Here is a 20,914-nt window from a genome sequence, read left to right as displayed (position 1 = left end):
TATCCAATACATCGGCCTCTGAAATTCAGCCCTCCATCTTCATTCAGCCACTGTTTGTAGAGAGGCCCGTCAATCAGCCATTGATGGGAGCCCCGGGGACCAACGGTGATTCATTATTCACACAATTTTATGATTCTCCATCAAGCGAGGCTGAATGAAGCCTTCAAAGACAGTCAGTTTGGCGATTCAAAATATGTACACATGGGTTGTTGACAAACAGGCAGTAAAAAAAAAATTTAAATATCATTTTTGAAATATGAGGAGTCACTAACTTTATCAATTCTTTCATTTTTTAATTTACTTTTTACTGTACTGTAAAAATGGCCTATGGTTTGACAGCAAAGCAAATGATTTATCTTATGTTAGACACTTATCTTCATATAGTGCTACTTATTTTATATGAAATTATGAATTATATATAATTTCTCCATGACTTGTTGGGTATTTTTACTGAATAGGGTTGTCACACAAAGCACAATGGTCCCACTATATTAAGTGGCTTTAACTTATATGTACTTGCATTGAAATTAATAATTTGTTACAATGTACTTACTGTGTAAATACATGTTTTAACATTGTACTTAAGCTTGATTAAACACCTGCATGTAAATATATTTGTAATCAATTTCTGATGATAACTGAATGATAACGATATATTTCGATATCAATTGTTAATTCTTCCAGATTTAAAAGAGTACCCCAAAAATGACCGAAGCCACAAAAATTAGAGGGTACATTAAACGGTATTAAACACTTTTGGTGGCCAAAAATGCGATACATCTCTACTATCAACAAACTTCTAGATTCCCATTGTTGCACATTTCTGCTGCGTGATTAGCTCTTAGATCAATATAGAGTAAAAAAGTCCAGCGCTTATCATTGTTATTGACATAAATTTTATAGTGATTTGATATAATATTGTTCATTGGCCCACCCCTACTTCAACTAATTAAAGTTTATCGTGGAACTGTACATTTATTGAGCGTTACACCAGAGGACATGGTTTTCAGTCACAAAATGTATCAAGTTCCTATGTTTTTAGATATACAGTTGAAGTCCATATTATTAGCCCTCCTGTGAATTTTTCCCTATTTTTCTAGGATTTCCTAAATGATGTTTGACGGAGCTTGACCTTTTTCACAGCATTTCCTATAATATCTTTTCTTCTGGAGAAAGTCTTATTGGTTTTATTTCGGCTAGAATAAAAGCTGTTTTTAAGTTTTTTTAAAAAAATTTTAAGGTCAAATTTATTAATCCCCTTAAGTTATATTTGTTTTAGATTGTCTACAGAACTGTTATACAATGACTTGCCTAATTATACTAACTTGCCTAATTAACCTAGTTAAGCCACTAAATGTCACTTTAAGCTGAATACTAGTATCTTCAGCTTATATATCTAGTAAAATATTATGTACTGTCATCATGGCAAAGATAAAAGAAATCAGTTATTAGAAATTAGCTATTAAAACTATTGTTTGGAAATGCGTTGATAAAAAAAATCTTCTTTCCAGTTAAACAGAAACTGGGGAAACAAATATACAGGGAGGCCAATAATTCAGGAGGGCTAATAATTCTGACTTCAACTGTAGATGGACACAAAATAATGCTATTTACAAAAATAGGCACTAGTAAAATTAGACCTGAGCTATTTATTACTGATTTTACAATTTTAATTTATTTTATAAGAGCTGTAATTTTTGGAGCTATGCTTAAGACAGTCACACAATAGTTGATGGTTTTGAGATTTGGCAAAAAAAAAAAAAAAGATAAAAATAAGAAAAATGTACCAACACAGCAGGTTTTATAAGAAGCATCTCTATGGAAGATGAAGAAATGATTAACCCTTCCTGCATTTTAAATGATGACAAAACTAATTCGATTTTATTTGGTCAATTTTGTAAATTCGTCAACAACCAGCAACAAAATCAGCATCTAAAGCCCTGCTTACACTGTGGGATTTCAGCCACGATTGTCATCTGGGACAAATTTGGAAAATCCTAAAAAATTTCTGAAATCCTAGGCTAAAATCTGTGATCTTTGATCGTTGGTTCAACATGTTCACTGACAGCCGGTTAATGTCCGTTGCGATCAGATTTTACCTTCAATGAAATTTTGGCATGACAACAGCTGTGATGAGCATCAGTCCAAGAACCAATAAGAGCGCCGAATCTGATGACACAATTCAACGATTCAAATGACCACGGGGAAAACAAAACATTTTTTTTCCTTCGTGGTTTTTTATTGAGACACACTGTGTGCAAAATTGTCGCTTCAGACCGTTTACGTTTGTTATGAGGAATCATTTCAGAATGCAAGATAATGAAAGTGCCACAGGTGGATGACGTCAAACTATTATGGCGTTTTCTTCTGTTTGTCGTTCAGTCTGACAATATGATAGCTAAGTTCTTACAGTGTGACATGGGATGCATGTTCATGCCGTCTGACATGCTACAATCGTTCAGGATGATAAAAAAAAACAAAACACAGTGTGAGCCGCAAACTTCAGCCAGTTCCCTACACTCCAAAAATGACTTGCTTCTTGTTCAAACTACTGATTTAAAATGAGCTGAATCAACACAATTCTTGAGGCTTTCTTGGGAAACTTGAATGTTTTATCTTCAATCCACAAAACAATAAGGTTAACTTAATCGATTTGTCGGACAACATAAAGGAATTGTGTAGAACCCAGCATTTTTTACAGTGTAGATTGCAAAGAAACGTCTCTGAGAGCATGTCAGGCAAATGTTGTGAGATTGATCAGGCTGTTAAAAATGTCAAACATAGCTTACCTACACTCATGAGCGATAATCCCTCGAATGCATCGTTGAAGGTCTGTATAAAAGCTAAACGTGATTTCGCTTGGTCTATTGGACACTACGAGAGGGATTCTGCTTTTCTGCGTTTGCTTGTTGCTTTCAGATGTGCTACATGAAAGCACAAAACGCTTCACAAGAGCTTTTTGCGCTTCAGATAAAAATTAACCAGAACAGGCTTCTTGACACCTGCGAGTTAATTTGTTGTTAGTCTGCCCCGGCGCGGCATTGGGCAGATCAATGCCGACTGCTCTTCAGGCCAGTTTTTCTGATGTATTATTTCATCTTCCAGCGACTCCGGCTTTTCATTTGCTCAAGCTGTCATAAAGGGCCCTCAAGCAGAGTGTCTAATCGTCTGTGCGCGGAAGAAGAGCTGCAGCTGGGCTTCACGACTTACCATGAGCGCTTTATCACTGGTTAAAATAAATAAAGACGCATTATGAAATTAAAGTAGACTCGATTTTGTTTTATGGTTAGCAACACTTTGAGGATGTTGTATGTGACTAATCATTTTGCTTTATATGATCTCAATGTATCGTTAGGAGAAGTTGTGTGTATGAATTCTGTTTTGCCTGTATGTATGCTTTTTTTTTTTTTTTTACTTTTGAGGTGTATGTAGTTGTTGAAAATGTTTGACTGTAGAAGTCATCTGAAATCTTGGATGATCTAAGGGTGAGTAAATTAACAACCATTCTGTTTAATTTATTTCTTATTTCAGTTTTAGCCATTTTAACTTATTTCAGTTAGTACAATTATCTGAAGTATAACATTTGTTTTTTCACTTTTTTCATATATTATTTTTTCTCCTGTTATTTTAGCCTTATTGAAGAAAGCTTTCAAAATAAAAGATTTTAAGTTTTAGTTTACAATAAAAAGACTGTATCATGGTCAAATGTATTTCTTGGTGTATTGATGTTGCTTTTCTTAAGATAATATGAACAGGTCAGGCAAAAACAGTAAGAACATACTTCAAAATATTACATATGTCTTTATGATTAATGTTAATCCATGTTCATTTGTGTTTAATTGCATAAGTGAAAAAAACTTGAATACAAAACATTATAAAAACAAATTAAAAATAATAAAATCAGTAAAAATGAATAAATAAAATAAATTTTATTAAAATAAATTAAAATTACAATAAATTAAAATAAAATTAAATTTATTAAAAATAAATATAATTTAATTAAAAATAAATAAATAAATAAATAAATAAAACACATTTAATTTAAAAATAAATTAAATTAAATTAAAAATTAATTAATTAATTAAAATAAAAAAATGTATTAAACAATTAAAGTAAATTTACTTAGTAATAAATTAATTAAAAAAATATAAAATAAATATAATATTTTTTTATTTTATTAAATTTAAACTTAATTTAATTAAAAATAAATAAATAAATAAATAAAAATTAAAATAAAATTATAAATAAATAGAAATATCAATGACAAATTAATAAAATAAAGTTAAAATAAATGTAAATTTATATGTAAATAATTAATTAAATTCATTTAGAATTAAATATATAATATGTAATAATATATAATATATAAAAACAAAAGTATAAAAAAACTGTAAACCAATAGTATGAATGTCTCAACAAGGTTGCATTAATATGATCAAAATCCAGTAAAAACTGAAAATCAGCATATTCAAAGACTAATATAATGATGCTGAAAATTAAACCTTGTATCACAGGAATAAATTGCATTTTAAAATATATATTAAAATATAAAACTGTTGACCAAAACGGCATGCCCTGCAGTGATGTTTCATGTTGTCTTTAAATTGAGCTGTAACCAAGTCTATAAATCGCAGAATCTGCTACAGTATAGTGTTGAAATCAGGCGTTAACACTGTAATGAACACAATGATAATGAACGCTTTCATTAAAAATGCATTGTTAAAACATCAGCGATTCCGAATGCTTATTTTTATCAACACATAAGGCTCTGAAGATGCAAACGGTGGCATTATGAACACCGATGACGCAGGATAAAGTGGAAAAACTCAGAAAAAAAGTGCAACTGTAAGCCCAAACCCAGCAATCGGCATCGATTGGCAATCCAATTAAAGAGGAAAAACATAAGATAAGACAATCTCCAAGTTGATTCTCCTGTTAGACCCCAATTAATACCATCTCGTCCTTTTTTTTTTTAAAACGGTACCAAAGTCCGCCACCCTCAGCCGTCTCTTTCCCCTGAGCGTAAAGATTCACTTAATTATTTAAAGGATACTTACTGGTTTATTAAATGAATGGATTTAATTGAACTGAAGATGCTTTCTCTAATGTCCTGCCTGAGGGTTCCTTTGGCCTTCAAGATCTCCACAAAGAACTGGTGAAGCAAAAGAGAGAGGAAAATTAAATTCGCATACGCCACTCGTTCATGACTCTTCATCTTGGCACCTTCTCGTCTTTTTCATACCCTTGAGACAAAGCCATAGCAAAATCTGTGGAGATCCCAGTGTTTCACAGCAATGACATCTCAATTACCTTCCTATGAGAGGTATTTTTTATACATCCTCACCACAGGAAGGGGAATGTGTGTTTTATTATTGAAATATATTTGGTTTCAGAATGTTTAATTAGAAACGGGCATTTAAAAACAATGAGACGGACCTGTGGTTTGGTAGACTTGCTTTTCAAGTTCAAATGTATAATTATTATGATGTACATAACTTGTAGAGGTGAGGCGAGTGTATTTCTGTGTATATAATAGACATAAGGCTTCCAAGATCTAAAAAGGTAAAACTAATTAGCCACCAAATAAAGCCTTAAACAAAGTGTAAACTTGAACTTCTAAAATTTTTTATTTTTTTTAAATAACAGCGCTGTATACTTTGTGTTAAAAAAAAGCTATAAATGTGTAATAACCTAAATAAAAATATTACTAAATGTAAATATTTCAGAATTGTTCCAGGATTTAAGATATAACATATTAAAGGATTATATTTATTAAATAAGTGCAATCTTTTATGTGTCATTGACTATTAATGAAGCATTTAACTTACTAAATCGAATACAATACAATTTTGTAATATTTGTTTTCTTTTTTATATTTGATTATATATCTATATAACAATTATTAAACAAAAAAATGTATGTAACATTTAATTTATTTTAACTAAATAATTGAAACTAAAAAAGTAATATTTAATGTTTAGCATTTATTCCAGGAATAATAATAATAATAATAGTAATAATAATAATAATAATAAAAGTAATAATAATGATAATAACAATTTGTATATGTATAAATAAAAGTAAATAAATATATAAACATACACAATATATATATAAAAGCTATTATTTATAATAATCTATATAAGACATTTTCAATTTAATTACTTCTGAATTATTTCAGATTTAAGATATAAAATATTAAATGATTATATTTATTAAATTAGAGCAGTATTTTAAATTTCAGTGGTTAATGATGAAGCTTTTTAACATAAATTACTAAAATGAATACAATAAAATGTAACCATATTCTTATTCTTTTTTAATTACATATTTCAATTACATATAAATTATTTTAACTAAATAAATTAGACTAATAAAGTAATATCATATTTAGTATTTGCTCCAGGAATAACAACAACAACAACAACAACAATTATAATATATTTGTATATTTATTAATAAAGTAAATAAATATATAAATAAACATACACAATATAAATTAAAACTATTATTAATAATAATCTGTTTAAGAAATATTAATTGATTTGTATTGTTTTATATTTTATTCTATATATATATATATAACACTTATTAATCTAAAAATGGAATGTAACATTTAAATTATTTAAACTAAAAACTAATAAAGTAATATTATAATTAGTATTTTGTCCAGGAAAATAACAAGAACAACAACAAGAACAACAACAACAACAATAATAATAAATGTGTACATTTATAAATAAAAAATAAGTAAATAAATATATAAATGAATACATAAAATTTATAATAATCTACATAAAAATATTACATTTAATTATTTCAGAATTCAGAATTATTTCAGATTTAAGATCTAAAAATATTACATGATTATATTTATTAAATTAGTGCCAACTTTTACATTTAACTGATCAATAATGAAGCCTTTAAATAACTCATACTAATATGAATACAATCAAATAAAATCTTTTTTGTATTATATTTTAATAAACATAGCATTAATCTAAAAATAAAATGCTCCCTTTTTAATAATTCAAAATTAAATAATTATACTTTTAATATTACTATAGCCATATTACTTCATTAATATATATGCTCGATCTTTATTAAAAAATATGCCATTAGAAAACAATTCGAGTTAGCTACATTGCGCTTTCAAATGCAACCACCGCTTATGATGAAATACAAGACCTGTACAGAGGTAACATGAGTCCATTTATGGTTACCCACAATAAACTAAATAATATGCACAGCTTGAAAAGATTGAGGTCTTAAAGGTAAAACTAATTAGCCACAAAATAAGAGCCTTGAACAGGTTATAAAGCTTGAGTTTCAAAAGAAAAGCATATGATGGTGTCAAGGACCACTCAATAACCAGAAAACCTTGTCCCACTAAAACAGCTCTCCAATATAATTAGAATTTCAGATTTGTATTAATTAGGAAACTCTAATGATCAACATGAATGTGTTTCTGCTCTCCAGGATAAATGAATGAATGAATGAATGAATGAATGAATGAATGAATGAATGAATGAAGTGTAAACTAATGTTGTCACCATACTGGCATTTGTAACTTATAAAAAATATTAATATTCCATCATGTTTGATACTATAGGGGACATTTTGTCACATCATTAGTTACATTTACAATATTTATGCATGTCTGAATGTTTTTATTCGCAAGTTAAATCCTGAATGTTAAGAATAGTTACTATAGGTCCAGTCAGGGCAGTTGTTCAGATTTTCACTTGCCCCGCCAAAACTGGTCACACTTTACAATAAGGTTCATTAGTTAATATTAATTAATGCATTTACTAACATGAACAAACAATGAACAATACATTTACTACAGTATTTCTTCATGTTATTTAACGTTAGTTAATGAAAATACAGTTGTTCATTGTTAGTTCATGTTAACTCATGGTGCATTAACTAATGTTAACAAGCATGGACTTGAATGTTAATAAAGCATTAGTAAATGTTCAATAATGATTAATAAATGCTGTACAAGTGTTGTTCATGATTGGTTCATGTTAGTAAATGCATTAACTAATGAACCTTGTTTTAAAGTGTGACCCCAAAACTTTTGACTGGCCCAGCTAAAATAAAATAAAATAAAATAAAATAAAATAAAATAAAATAAAATAAAATAAAATAAAATAAAATAAAATAAAAAAATAAAATAAAACAAAATGAATGATTGATAGACAGATAGAGTATTGTTTCAAATGACAATATTTGCCTCAATCCATAAACTTTTGACACCACTATTTGTCTGTGGCCAGTATGTGAGTGTGTGTGGAGAGAGACGAACCGTGACCACCAGTTCCAGCTGTTGACAGTATCTCTGCTCACTCTGGATCATCTCTCGGGCCGTGCGACTCCTCTTCCTCTCCCAGCGCTCTCTCTGCTCCTGAATACTGCGGCCGCTCATCGGACTCAGTGGACTCGGAGAGAAACTCATGACTCCAGATCAGTGTGTTACTACCTACAAAACAGAACAAAAGCCATACAAATGACTGCTTGATCAATACAGCGAATTAATAAACAGCAAATGAGATGCACAAGTAACACTTTGATTTTGATAAAATTTTAACATAGAATAATAATTTAATACCACTTTATAAGTTTTTTAAATAATTTATTAAAGTTTATTACTTGTCGTTTCTGAAACGCTTCCATTTTTGTTTTTACATAATAATAATAATAATAATAATTAATAATAATAATAATAATAAAAACAACAATATTTATATAAATATATAAATATAATATATATATATATTTATTTATATGTTAAATAGCTATGCAAAAATTTTTTTTGTATAGTTTTGCTTTTATGTACGTGTGTGTATTACATTTAGGTATTAAACATGTATAATGAACACACATATCTTATGTCAAAACAAACTTTTATTTTGAATGCAAATAATTCCTATTCAGGGTATCTGCAGGTTTCACCAAGTTAAATTTAAGACTTTTTAAGACCATTATGAATGAAACTTTAGACTAATACAGGGCTAAATGTTAAGGATTTTTTCTGAATATCCCAGTTAGGAAAGATTTTCACAAGTTATTTTATTAATTTTCAAACATATCCATTCACAAACCCTATAACCCTTACCAAGAATAGAACAAAACATAGCTGTCAATCACTTCAGTCTATAACAGTAATAATAATTGAATTTAATAATAAAAATACAGGTCAGGTCAGTATCCTCAGCAGTAAATAAATCAAATGTTCAAATGTTACTAGGAAAGTAATTAAATGCTATTTTTAAATAAAAAGTAAATGTTTTATTGAGATTGGGATTGTTGATGATTGTATGGGTGTTAATAGCCAGATTGGGAAGTCATACATGAACTAAGTAAAATTAAGACTTGTTAAAAAAAAGATTTAAGACCTACAACACAATATTTATGTAGATTTAAGACTTTTTAAGGCCTAAAATTTAGCTTTTGAGATTTAAGACGCAACGGATACCCTGCTATTAATCATTGCCCAGCACTATAAGATATACAATTACAGACATCATATACTTAAAGATTTTGTTTTATTTTAATTTTGTTTTATTTATTTATTCATTTTTAATCAAATGACTTCAACCTAATGTCTTTCATTTATTAATCGGTTACCAATTCTTTCCAAAATATTTATTAGGAAATAATATAAATAAATGATAATGAAATAAATCTTGGAAGCCTTTTATCTGCAGAAGCCTTATAAATAAATGTTATTATTTAGGATATTCCACAACTTTCACTATTACACCACAGAAAAAAAGAAAAATCCATATTTTGACATTTCCAAATTACAATCAATACCTTAAAATAACCAAGCAAATGCCATTGGCTGAGTATGAAGGACGAGCAGTGACTCAGTCCCTACTGAATTCCTAATGACAAACAAACAACATATGCAGAGGGTAAGCCACCAATTAAGAGAAGCTGAGCCTACACACACTCCCAACAACACACACTCTTGATCTATGACTTAGTATGTGCTTTCTGTCTCTCTAAAGTCTCAGGATCGCGTCTCGTTCCCCCCAGCCGCCGGTGCCATCCCTGGACTCCAGGGTGTCCTCTGTGCACTGCCTCATTAGTGTCAGCTCTAATGGAGCGTCAGGGCCAGAAAGAGGAACGAGACCAACACTTTAACAGCAATTAACCCTTGTTCCTTCCCGAGGGACGCCAGCATCAGCTCTTCTATAACACACTGTAAACAAGGCAAGACGATCAACCCGGAAAGACTGAGAGGGCACGCCAGCAGCTCTGCATACAGTTCTGTTTTAGTGATCCTATAATGACATTGTATGTACACATATTTTCAGTCACTTCATTAGAATACAAATAAAAATTATATGTTAGAGTTGGATTGTTTGATCTAATCGTTTAAAAAATATGAAGAGATTTGGAAAATTGCTAGGAAAAATGGATTGTGAATGCTGAAAAGCACAGACAAATTGTAATGCACATCCCTTATGGGAAAAGAAAGGTACTGAAAGGTAATAAAGGGCACAGGGTTGTCGCGATACCATTAATTCATCTTTATTCATTTATTTTCTTTAAATCTAAACAATTAATCTTCGTTAAATCTAAAAACATTAGAATTTACAGTGCTCGAATTCTCTAAACTTGCTTGAAATGCTCAGTCACAGGCCTTAAAAACACATGCAAATAAAAAATATCACTATTAAAATATTGTAATGGCTAAACAAATCATATGTTATATAATCCTGATGCAGCTATGTAACTATAGCGAATATGCACATTGCAATGTTGATGCTGAAACGACATATTGTGCAGCCTTATACAAAACCTCCATAAAGACGTGGAATGCATTCCCTGAAGTTACGCGTCGAACCTCGTGCAGCCTCTGCGTTAGAAGCCCCAGTCCATTTTTTACCAGCAACCTACTGTAAATTGCATCACTCCCGACACTCAAATAGGCAGTCAATTTGGAGAAATATTGCAGCATTTTAGGCCCAGTGAAGCCAATTAAAAGCCAGCTGAGGAGGACTGGGGTCAGGAGTATCTAGTTAAAAAGACTAAATATGGAGCAACCGGCAGGGTTTGTTTGCATAACTCAGCGCTTATATTAAAAAAAGGTCGCTTTCTGTTCTTCACAATAAGGTTTGCGCTCACATGTACAAGCACGTGCAGACAAACTGTGGTTTGTTTTCTTTACAAACACACTTTAATTCAAATATAAAGGTGATGAGACACTGACAAAACATAAATATCAACGTTTTGGAGGATTTTTTTTTTTCTTAATACCAGGGTTGGGTGCAGCAATGTCTTTATGAATGGAGCTTTGATTCACCGAGTGAGTTTGTTCAAAAACAGATTAATTTAAGAACCCAGTGTTGCTGCAGAGCTATTTACATTGACAAAACATAACAGATATTATGTTTTATTATGACTTAATTATAATTGACTAATTATTAAAACTTGTATAAAATAAATATAACATTTGTTCACTTGTGATATCCAAGAAAACCACATTCTCGCTTGTGGGATTTCTTCACTCTATCTTTTCAATTTAAAAAACAAAAACTTTTACAGGGATATCATAATGATGCTGTGAAGCCTTTAAACTCAAGATTATTCTTTTTTTTTTTTGCAAAGTGTGTGACATAATGTCAGTTCCAGCCTCAATAAAACTAAATTGACCATATAATAATTCAAAATAAATTGCACAATGTTAGAGAAGCAGCAATTTTCTGCAGTTCCATAGGATAAGGACTCAAATGTATAAGCAATTCCAGAGTTATAGATGTGACATTTGAAGTAAAATCTCAAAAAATAAATTCACAGAGAAAGTTTATGTTAACATTTTGATATTGAAAACTCTGTTTATATTTTCCAAAACTACTAACCACAGAGTTATGGGAGCAGAAAAATACCAATCTGTAAACATATTTTATATTTTAAATGAGGAAATTAAGCATGCGTTATGGATGTGACCAAAAGCGTGTTTTGCAGTATACAATATACTTTGTAGAAATTCTGTGAATTTGACTGCATAACCCAAAAGAAACAATACTATTCAAAAGGAGAAGAGTTGGCTCACTATAGAAAAAAAAATATTTATTTTATTTTATTTTGAGATTTTTTGCAAGTATGAGGAAAAAATTATTATTATGGATTATGGATGGAACACCTCTTTGTTATGGATGTAACAGATGTGAAATTAGCACTTGTGTGATGTTGTTAAATCAAATATAATAAGTTGAAAACATTAACAGAGAGATTTTTGAGTATTTCTAAAGCACTGTAAAAAACTTGCTGACACAAAAAATGCAGAAACTGTTTCGATATTTTGGCAAAAACTATTTTTTTCATGGCAAGATTGACGTTTGCATGGAATTGCTTATATATGGCAAAACTGATGCCATCATTGCTGTTCATATAGTTATGTTCACAATTGCCTCTGCAATTAAAATTAGGAAATGGATTGACATGCACTTCAAGTGACAGACCAATCATGTCAAAAAGCAATCTGACCAATCAGAGCAGAGCATCTCTCAGAAAGGAGGAGTTTAAATTAAAGAAACCAGATTCTGGAACAAACCATTTCAGACACTCTGAAGTAAACAAGATGCTTTTTTTTTTATCTTGTACGGATGTAAACCTATTTAATTTTACTGTCTAAAGTCACATAAAAGAAGAACTATCAGACTTCTGATAAATCAGGTACCAAACTTCTTAATTGATAATATAATTAATAATATATAATCATAATAAATAATTAAACAATAATATAACTCCAATAAGATACTCATCAAGCAAATGGATGTTATGATGCTGGATTGCAGCAAGTTTTACTCCACAAACAACAACAACTAGTTCATTAAACATTTCAAAAACATTCAGATTCCCCATAGAGATTGCATGACTTTTGCGTGACTTCTTAAGATTTTTCTTCATTTCCACAATCTTTGCAGGCATATTTTGAGTTGTTTTTTTAGATATTTCATCATAACTGTGGTAAACTATTTGGATTTGCTTTGACCCCAGCAAAAAGGTATAGATTGAAAATATCATAGAACAAATATAAATAAGCCTAATTAGCAAGTCAGGTTTTCATAGTATTTTTTTTCCCTTGAGTTGTGGACACAAGCGCATTTTTATTGGATGTAATTAATTTTAGTGTATCCAGTAAGCCTACAAATACAACTAATGTATAATATTTTCTTCAAAACTATTAAATCAAATGGAAATGCATACTTATAATCAGCTCTCAAAATATTATTAAAGAATAAAGGAATAATCTTTAGTATCAAGAATATAAAAAGTCTAATATATTTAACTTAAACCCTCTGAGATTCAGTTTCAGTATCTCCTGACCCTTATCCTAAACAGCTCCTGAGGGTTAAATAAATAAGCAAGTTCACTTGTTTATAGTTGATTAACAATGCTGACAATATAAATATCAAATTCTACATTATTTCATGTGCTTTTTAAAACAAAACCCTCAAACTTAAGTCTAGCATTTGGTTGCTATTTTTAAGATCAAATATTTTCTAAACGTTCTCCATATAAATACAAACATAAGACCACTTTATTTCAATATTAAACACAGGCATATTAATAAGAATTAAATATTTAAATTAGCAACTTATATTAAAATATATTAAGATTGCTTCGCATGGCTGAACTGTAGAACATTTCCGTTGTCATGTGGTTTTAAATGTTAAAACCGCTCTCTAAAATGACAGACTTCGTAATATAAGTATCGTTTTAAGTGTATATGTAATGTTTTCAAAACAATAATAGATCTGCAAAGCATAAAAACACTTCATACCTGATGTTTTCTTTTCAATTTGAATACAGCCGCTCTTTCTTGCGTACTCAGAAGTTCCGGGTTTTTCTGCGCACTGATTGGTTCTCACAAACATCGAAACCTTACCGTCATGCCTGACGTCATCGAGGAATTTCGCAAGCTAACAGCGATAAGGGTCGTTTTACGAAAAGGGTACCCCCCCATGTGTCAAATTACATATATTTAAAAATGATTAGATTACTTATTGGTTTTATAAACTTCTATATGAGAAAAAGTTCACACCAACAAAGTAAATAATCAATTATTATTATTAAAACTGACAAAAAACATCCATTAAAAATATTTTATATTATCATTAATGACATTTACTAATACAGATGCACACATTTAAAATACTTATTGTTTTTAAAATGCATTTTATGCATATTGTTTTCATAATATTTGTTGAGATTCTTCTGTTATATTATTTTATGTGATATTTTAGTTTTTTACTAGATTTTATAAATGTTTTAATTTGATTAATTTGTATAATTTATTTTCTATTTAAAGAGACACAACAAACGTTTTTATGATTTAATATGTTCGTTAATAACGTTTGTTAATACAGATATTTAATTAATTGCACTAAATTCATATTACTTTCATATTATTTCTTTAGATTCTTCTGTTGTATATTATTTTCTGTGATTTTATTTAGTTTTTTTTTTACTTTATTTTCTAAATGTTTTAATATAATCCATTTTATTTTTAAATATTTAAACAGATAATTATTATTATTATTTTTTCATTAATAACATTTGCTAACACAGAGGCACATGTTTAGATTTCTTATTGTTTTTTTAAACGCATTTTATTTATAAATTATTTTAATAATATTTATTTATTTTCTTCTGTTATATTATTTTCGGTGAAATAATTTTATATACTTTTATTACTTTATTTTATAAATGTTTTTTGTCTATTTTATTATTTATTTTTAAAATTTTTAAACAGACAAAATGCATTTTTATTATTTAATATTATCTTTTATAATATTTGATAACACAGAGGCACATATTTAGATTTCTTATTCTTTTTAAAAGGCATTTATATTCATATTGTTTTCAAAATATTTTTAATATTCTTCTGTCATATTATTTTCTTTGATATTATTTTATGTGTTTTATTTTATTTTATAAATGTTTTAATTTTATTTTGTTTTTATTACTTATTTTATTACTTATTTTCATTATTTAAACTGACAAAAAACTGATTTCTTTATTGTTAATAACATTTGCTAACATAGAGGCACATATTTAGATTCCTTATTTTTATTAAATGCATTTTATTTATGTATTATTTTATTTCTTTAAATTCTTCTGTTATATTATTTTCTGTAATATAATTTAATGTGTTTCATTTTATTTTATAAGTTTTAATTTAATTTTACTTTTATTATTTATTTTAATCATTTAAAATGACAAAAAACTTTTTTATTATTTATTATTATTGTTAATAACATTTGCTAATACAGAGGCACATATTTAGATTCCTTATTGTTATTAAAATGCATTTTATTCATATTATTTTCCTAATATTTCTTTAGATTCTTCTGTTATATTATTTTCTGTGATATTATTTAATGTGTGTTTTATTTTATTTTATAAATGTTTTCATTTCTTTTATTTATTTATATAAACAGATTTTTTAAATATATATTATTGTTAATATATTTTGCTAATACAGGCACAAACTTTATTTAAATTTCTTATTGTTTTTAAAATGCATTTTATTCATGTTGTGTTCATAATATTTCTTTATTTTCTTATTTTTTGTGATATATTTTGTTTTTGTTTTTTTTTACTTTATTTTATAAATGTTTTATTATAATTCATTTTTATTATTTTTTTATATTTAAACAGGCAAAAAATAAATTTTTAAATTATGTAATATAATAATATTCGCTAATGTCGAGGCACATATTCAGATCCCTTATTGTCTCATTCCTTAAAATGCATTTCATTCATATTACTTTCATAATACGTCTTTTTGTTATATTATTTTCTGTGATATTGTTTTATATGCTTTTAATTTTATTTTATAAACGTTTTATTTGCATTTATTCATTTACTTATTTATTTACTTATTAGCTCTTGTGAGTAAACTGATTATTCATGACAGAATTATTAAACTGTTTATTTATGATGATGTGCATGGCAGCACATATGAGGAAAAATCCCTGTGAAACTTAAGTTGTGTGCCTTCAGAAGCATCTGAGGCACGCTAGGTGAATCTAAAAGCTTCAAAGCGCAAAGTAGAAAAGAGAAACACACACACACACACACACACACACACACACACACACACACACACACACACACACACACACACACACACACACACACACACACACACACACACACACACTAAATGTATCTCCTAAATAAGACCAACCATTAATTTTACATTTAACTTCTGCATCCTAGGAGTTAAGAAAGGGAGTTTAGTCTATACTCCTGATGATTCATCTTAGGAAATGAAGGGAGGAGAAAACACATCTCAGCAAATTTCTGCTAATTATACAAGAGAGTTGGCAAGATGAAAGTGATGCCCCGTGATCAGACTTGGCACAGTAATAGCCTTTAACTCCTTATAGACAGTCCCTCTAATATTAGGAAATCCAGCAGGAGCCTCAAGTTTTAAAGTTGCAAGCTTCAACTTCTCAAACTATTTGCTTCTGCTTCTCTTTTCCCACAAACAAAACGCTTGCAGGACTGAGATCAGATCAGCGAAAACACTGACATCTAGTGTTGCCTGCCCGTGTGCTGATCTGAAAGCAGAAGGTGTCAGACTCTGACCAACACTTACAGTATGGACAGAAATATGCTGTTGCAGTCATCTTGTATTAGGAATAGTCTTAGGCATTCAGCAAAATCATCATTATGGCTTTAAAATTAGGGTGTCTTTTTTGATATCTTTCTTTTTTTTTTTACATCCATTTCAGATCCTGATAAAACAACTCTCCTAAATGACACACTCATTTGTATAGCTTAATGCAAGCTGAAACAAGCACATCTATAAAATGAAACCTACAGAATTTTACCAAATGGAAGCACACTACAACCTGGTGTATATGCATCTCCAGGCTTGTGTACAAGTGAGCAATGCTAAATTCAGGTGGGAGTCTAAGATGTTATATTGACCATAATATCGTTGCTAGTTTACCCAATGTTAAAAAGTATTTGCTCATGCTCCTATGAACAATTTGTATGGTTTACTTTTAAATTTTTTTTTACTCTACAATGAAACTCAATGGGGTCCAAACAACACTGGATTAACCCCATAGACTTTTACTTTTCTTTTTAAATCTGTTCCTGTGATATTATATATATTTTACTATATATTTTTCAAGATACTAGTATTCAGGTTAAAATGTCAGTGACATTCAAAGTCTTAACTAGGTTAATTAGGCAAGTTAGGGAAATTAGGCAAGTTATTGAATAACGATGGTTTGTTCTGTAGACAATCGAAAAGAAATATAGCTTAAGGGGCTAATATTATTGACCTTAAAATGGTTTTTAAAAAAAATTAAAAACTGCTTTTATTCTAGCTAAAATAAAACAAAAAAGACTCTCTCCAGAAGAAAAAATATTATCAGACAAAGTGTGAACATTTCCTTGCTCTGTTAAACATCATTTGGGAAATTTTTTAAAAAGAACAAAAAATTCATAGGAGGGTTAATAATTTTGACTTCAACTGTGTATATATTTCAAGAGAAATTCTTTCTTTTCAAATAAATATATATTTTTCCTTTAATTCGATTCTCAGATAACATATATTTGGTCAAAATACCACTTGTTTCCAGGTTTTAATTTTTGACTAAAATAACCCGGCTACAATGAGTAAAAAATGTCCTACAGATCCGAACGAGACACATTTGTTATTTGCTATTTTCTTGCATGAACTCTCCTATTAAAGCCACACAGGACAGAGCATTACATATATTGTATAAGTCAGCATATGCTCATTAATACAACAATGCCACATATAGAGTGTGCAGCGCTGCTTCTGGAGCGCCAGATGAGCCTGTGCCCTTGAGTTATGTATATTCCTCGCTCAACCCAAACCTCTCTGTGAACATACTGTACCTGAGACCTCAATGTCAGAAGCAATAACATCTTCACTTACAACCAAAACCATATAGATAAACGCATTTCTGTCACATTTCCAGTTTTTTAGTATATTACCTTTAAAAATTACGATTTTATTAATTCACAGTAAATATGGACAATATATATTGCTGCATTTGATACAAAATCAGTTTTATAATATATATTCATTACATGATAGTGTGTGCATCAACCCACATCTTTAAGATAATACCCAAAAATTTCATAGGTTGTATGACCTCCATGATTTTTCGAGTTTATTATAATTTTTCTCTTGACATATTCATTGAGGCCTACTCATTTTTGCACCCAGATCTTTAATTATTTGTTAGTGTAGTTCCATTTTTTCCTTTGGTACTTACTAATTTAATGCTATATTTATAATTCATGTATATATGTAGAGTATTTATATGGTATATTTTGAGGGAAGCACTGCAAAAAAAAAAATTTTATTTGTGTTTCCGGTATATTACACTCAAAACTGATGTTTGCTGTTTGTTCAAACTACTTATTCAAAAAGAGCTGAAACAACACAATTCTTGGCGTTTCTTTTGGGTTTATATATATATATATATATATATATATATATATATACACACACACAAACAGACACACACACCAGCCAATTTATTAGGTACACCTTACTAGTACCGGTTTGAAGCCACTTTTGCCTTCAGAACTGCCTTAATCCTTCGTGGCATAGATTCAACAAGGTACTCGAAAAATTTTAATCAGAGATTTTGGTCCATATTGACATGATAGCATGACGTAGTTGCTACAGATTTGTTGGCTGCACATCCATGATGCGAATCTCTCATTCTATCTATTTATGCACCTACACCATAACACCACCACCACCAGCCTGAACCGTTCATACAAAGCAGGATGGATCCATACTTTCATGTTGTTGACACCAAATTCTGACCGTACCACCCGAATGTCACAGCAGAAACTGAGACTCATCAGACCAGGCAACGTTTTTCCAATCTTCTATTGTCCAATTTTGGTGAATCTGTGTGAATTGTAACCTCAGTTTCCTGTTCTAACAGGAGTGGCACCTGCCGTGGTCTTCTGCTGCTGTAGCCCATTTGCCTCAAGGTTGGATGTGTTGTGCATTCAGAGATGCTCTTTTGCATACCTCAGTTGTAAATATTGGTTATTTGAGTTACTGTTGCCTTTCTATCAGCTCAAACCAGTCTGGCCATTCTCCTCTGACCTCTGGCATCAACAAGGCATTTGCGCCCACAGAACTGCTGCTCACTGGATATGTCCTTTTTTCAAAGCATTTTCTGTAAACCATAGAGATGGTTGTGCATGAAATCCCAGTAGATCAGCAGTGTCTGAACTACTCAGACAAGCCCGTCTGGCACCAACAACCACGCCATGGTCAAAGTTACTTAAATCACCTTTCTTCCTCATTCTGATGCAGAAGATCATCTTGACCATGTCTACATGCCTAAATCCACTGAGTTGCTGCCATGTGATTAGCTGATTATAAATTTGCGTTAATGAGCAGTTGGACAGGTGTACCTAATAAAGTGGCGGGTAAGTGTGTATGTGTGTGTGTATATATATATATATATATATATATATATATATATATTTTTTTTTTTTTTTTTCCCATATACTTTCTCTTTAACTTAATTAACTAGTTGATGTTATTCATTCTGACACTGACAAGAAATAAAGTTAATTATTTCTTGTCAACGTCAGAATAAATAACATCACCGGGTTACAACTAAAACCATATACTCTAGATGAACCTAACTCAGGCATGTTTCCACACATCACGCATATTATTCGCAAGAAAAAGACAGAAGCACTGCGAATCGCCCAAATACATCTTTAATGAGAGATTCATTAAAATGTAAAACGTATGACAATATTGGCGGCTCGGCTCTTTATTGTTTTCAATTTTATTGTGTTTCCAGAACATTTGGTATTATAATAATTGGCCCCAAAACAGACCTGTGCAAATTAGGCCCATTTTGCCTGCAGGCTATTGAGGCATGAACAGTCAGAGACACCGCAGACAAAGGGTCCTTTTTCACCTGAGGAGAGAGAAGGGGAAGAAGAAGAAGAAGAAGAAGAAGAAAAAGCGTCAGGAGCGTCAATAATCTACACAAGTAAAAGCAAGTCTCCCAAGGTTTTTCAGCCCTGTGGTGCATTATTCATACTCACCGTAGCCAGAGGACTCTTAATTGACCCTTGCTCCTCGCAAAACTTCATGAGATGAAAGAATGCGATGTTTTGTAATTCAACTTTTCTTTATTTATTTTCTTTTTATTTTTTCTTCCCGTCCCTCTCACTCCAGCTCAATAGTATTGGATTTCTGCTCATGAATTATTCAGGAGGCAAAGAGAGAGGTAACCCTAAGCTTAGAGATGTCATAAGAAACTATGCTGCAACATATCGAATCACTTACAGGAAGAAAAAAAACTAACAAACACAACATAACAAATAGTGTTCGGGGCCTTGTTGTGCTCAAGTCTTTTGAGGAATTTACAGGTCAATATTGTTATTTAATAGCGGTGATGAGAGCGAGGAAAACTGTGGTGGGGAAAGCGGATGTAAAGAGGCTTTATGAACGGATTCAAGCAGATTATTGTTCTCGTTAGGGTTCATTATATGGATTTGTGATACACTGAAAGGCATTAGAGGGAAAAAGTGGTTCAAATGGCTTTTACTCTAGAGCAGTGGTCTCAAACCCAATTCCTGGAGGGCCGCAGCTCTGCATATAGTTTAGTTCCAACCACCTCCAACTCACACCTGTTTAGTCGTCTCTATAGTCTTGAACACCTTGATTAGTTGGATCAGCTGTGTTTGATTAGGGTTGGAGCAAAACTGTGCGGAGCTGCAACCCTCCAGGAATCCAGTTTAGGACCTATACTCTAGAGGATGTGTCACAATTATCTGTTTACCTGTGATCAGTATTCCATGTGCATTATGTCATGTGATTCGTTTGTTCACTTTTCCCACCGTT

At 30.3% G+C, this 20,914-nt stretch overlaps 1 protein-coding gene across 1 annotated transcript in view; it reads right to left on the bottom strand.

The window, feature by feature from the left end:
* Window positions 1–13,875, bottom strand: part of arhgef39 (Rho guanine nucleotide exchange factor (GEF) 39) — a 65,337-nt gene extending 51,462 nt beyond the window's left edge. The window contains exons 1-3 of the mRNA XM_056456378.1: window positions 13,805–13,875; window positions 8,312–8,485; window positions 5,058–5,152 (exon numbers count right to left, since the gene is read on the bottom strand). Of these exons, the coding sequence (XP_056312353.1) occupies window positions 5,058–5,152; window positions 8,312–8,461 (245 nt within the window). The 5' untranslated portion in view covers window positions 8,462–8,485; window positions 13,805–13,875. The remainder of the gene's footprint in view (window positions 1–5,057; window positions 5,153–8,311; window positions 8,486–13,804) is intronic.
* Between the last annotated feature and the right edge of the window lie 7,039 nt (window positions 13,876–20,914).

Source organism: Danio aesculapii, chromosome 4 (assembly GCF_903798145.1).
Source record: "Danio aesculapii chromosome 4, fDanAes4.1, whole genome shotgun sequence".
Classification (NCBI taxonomy): Eukaryota; Metazoa; Chordata; class Actinopteri; order Cypriniformes; family Danionidae; genus Danio; species Danio aesculapii.
Note: the sequence above shows the minus strand (reverse complement) of the source record. Positions and strands in the feature narration are given on the sequence as shown.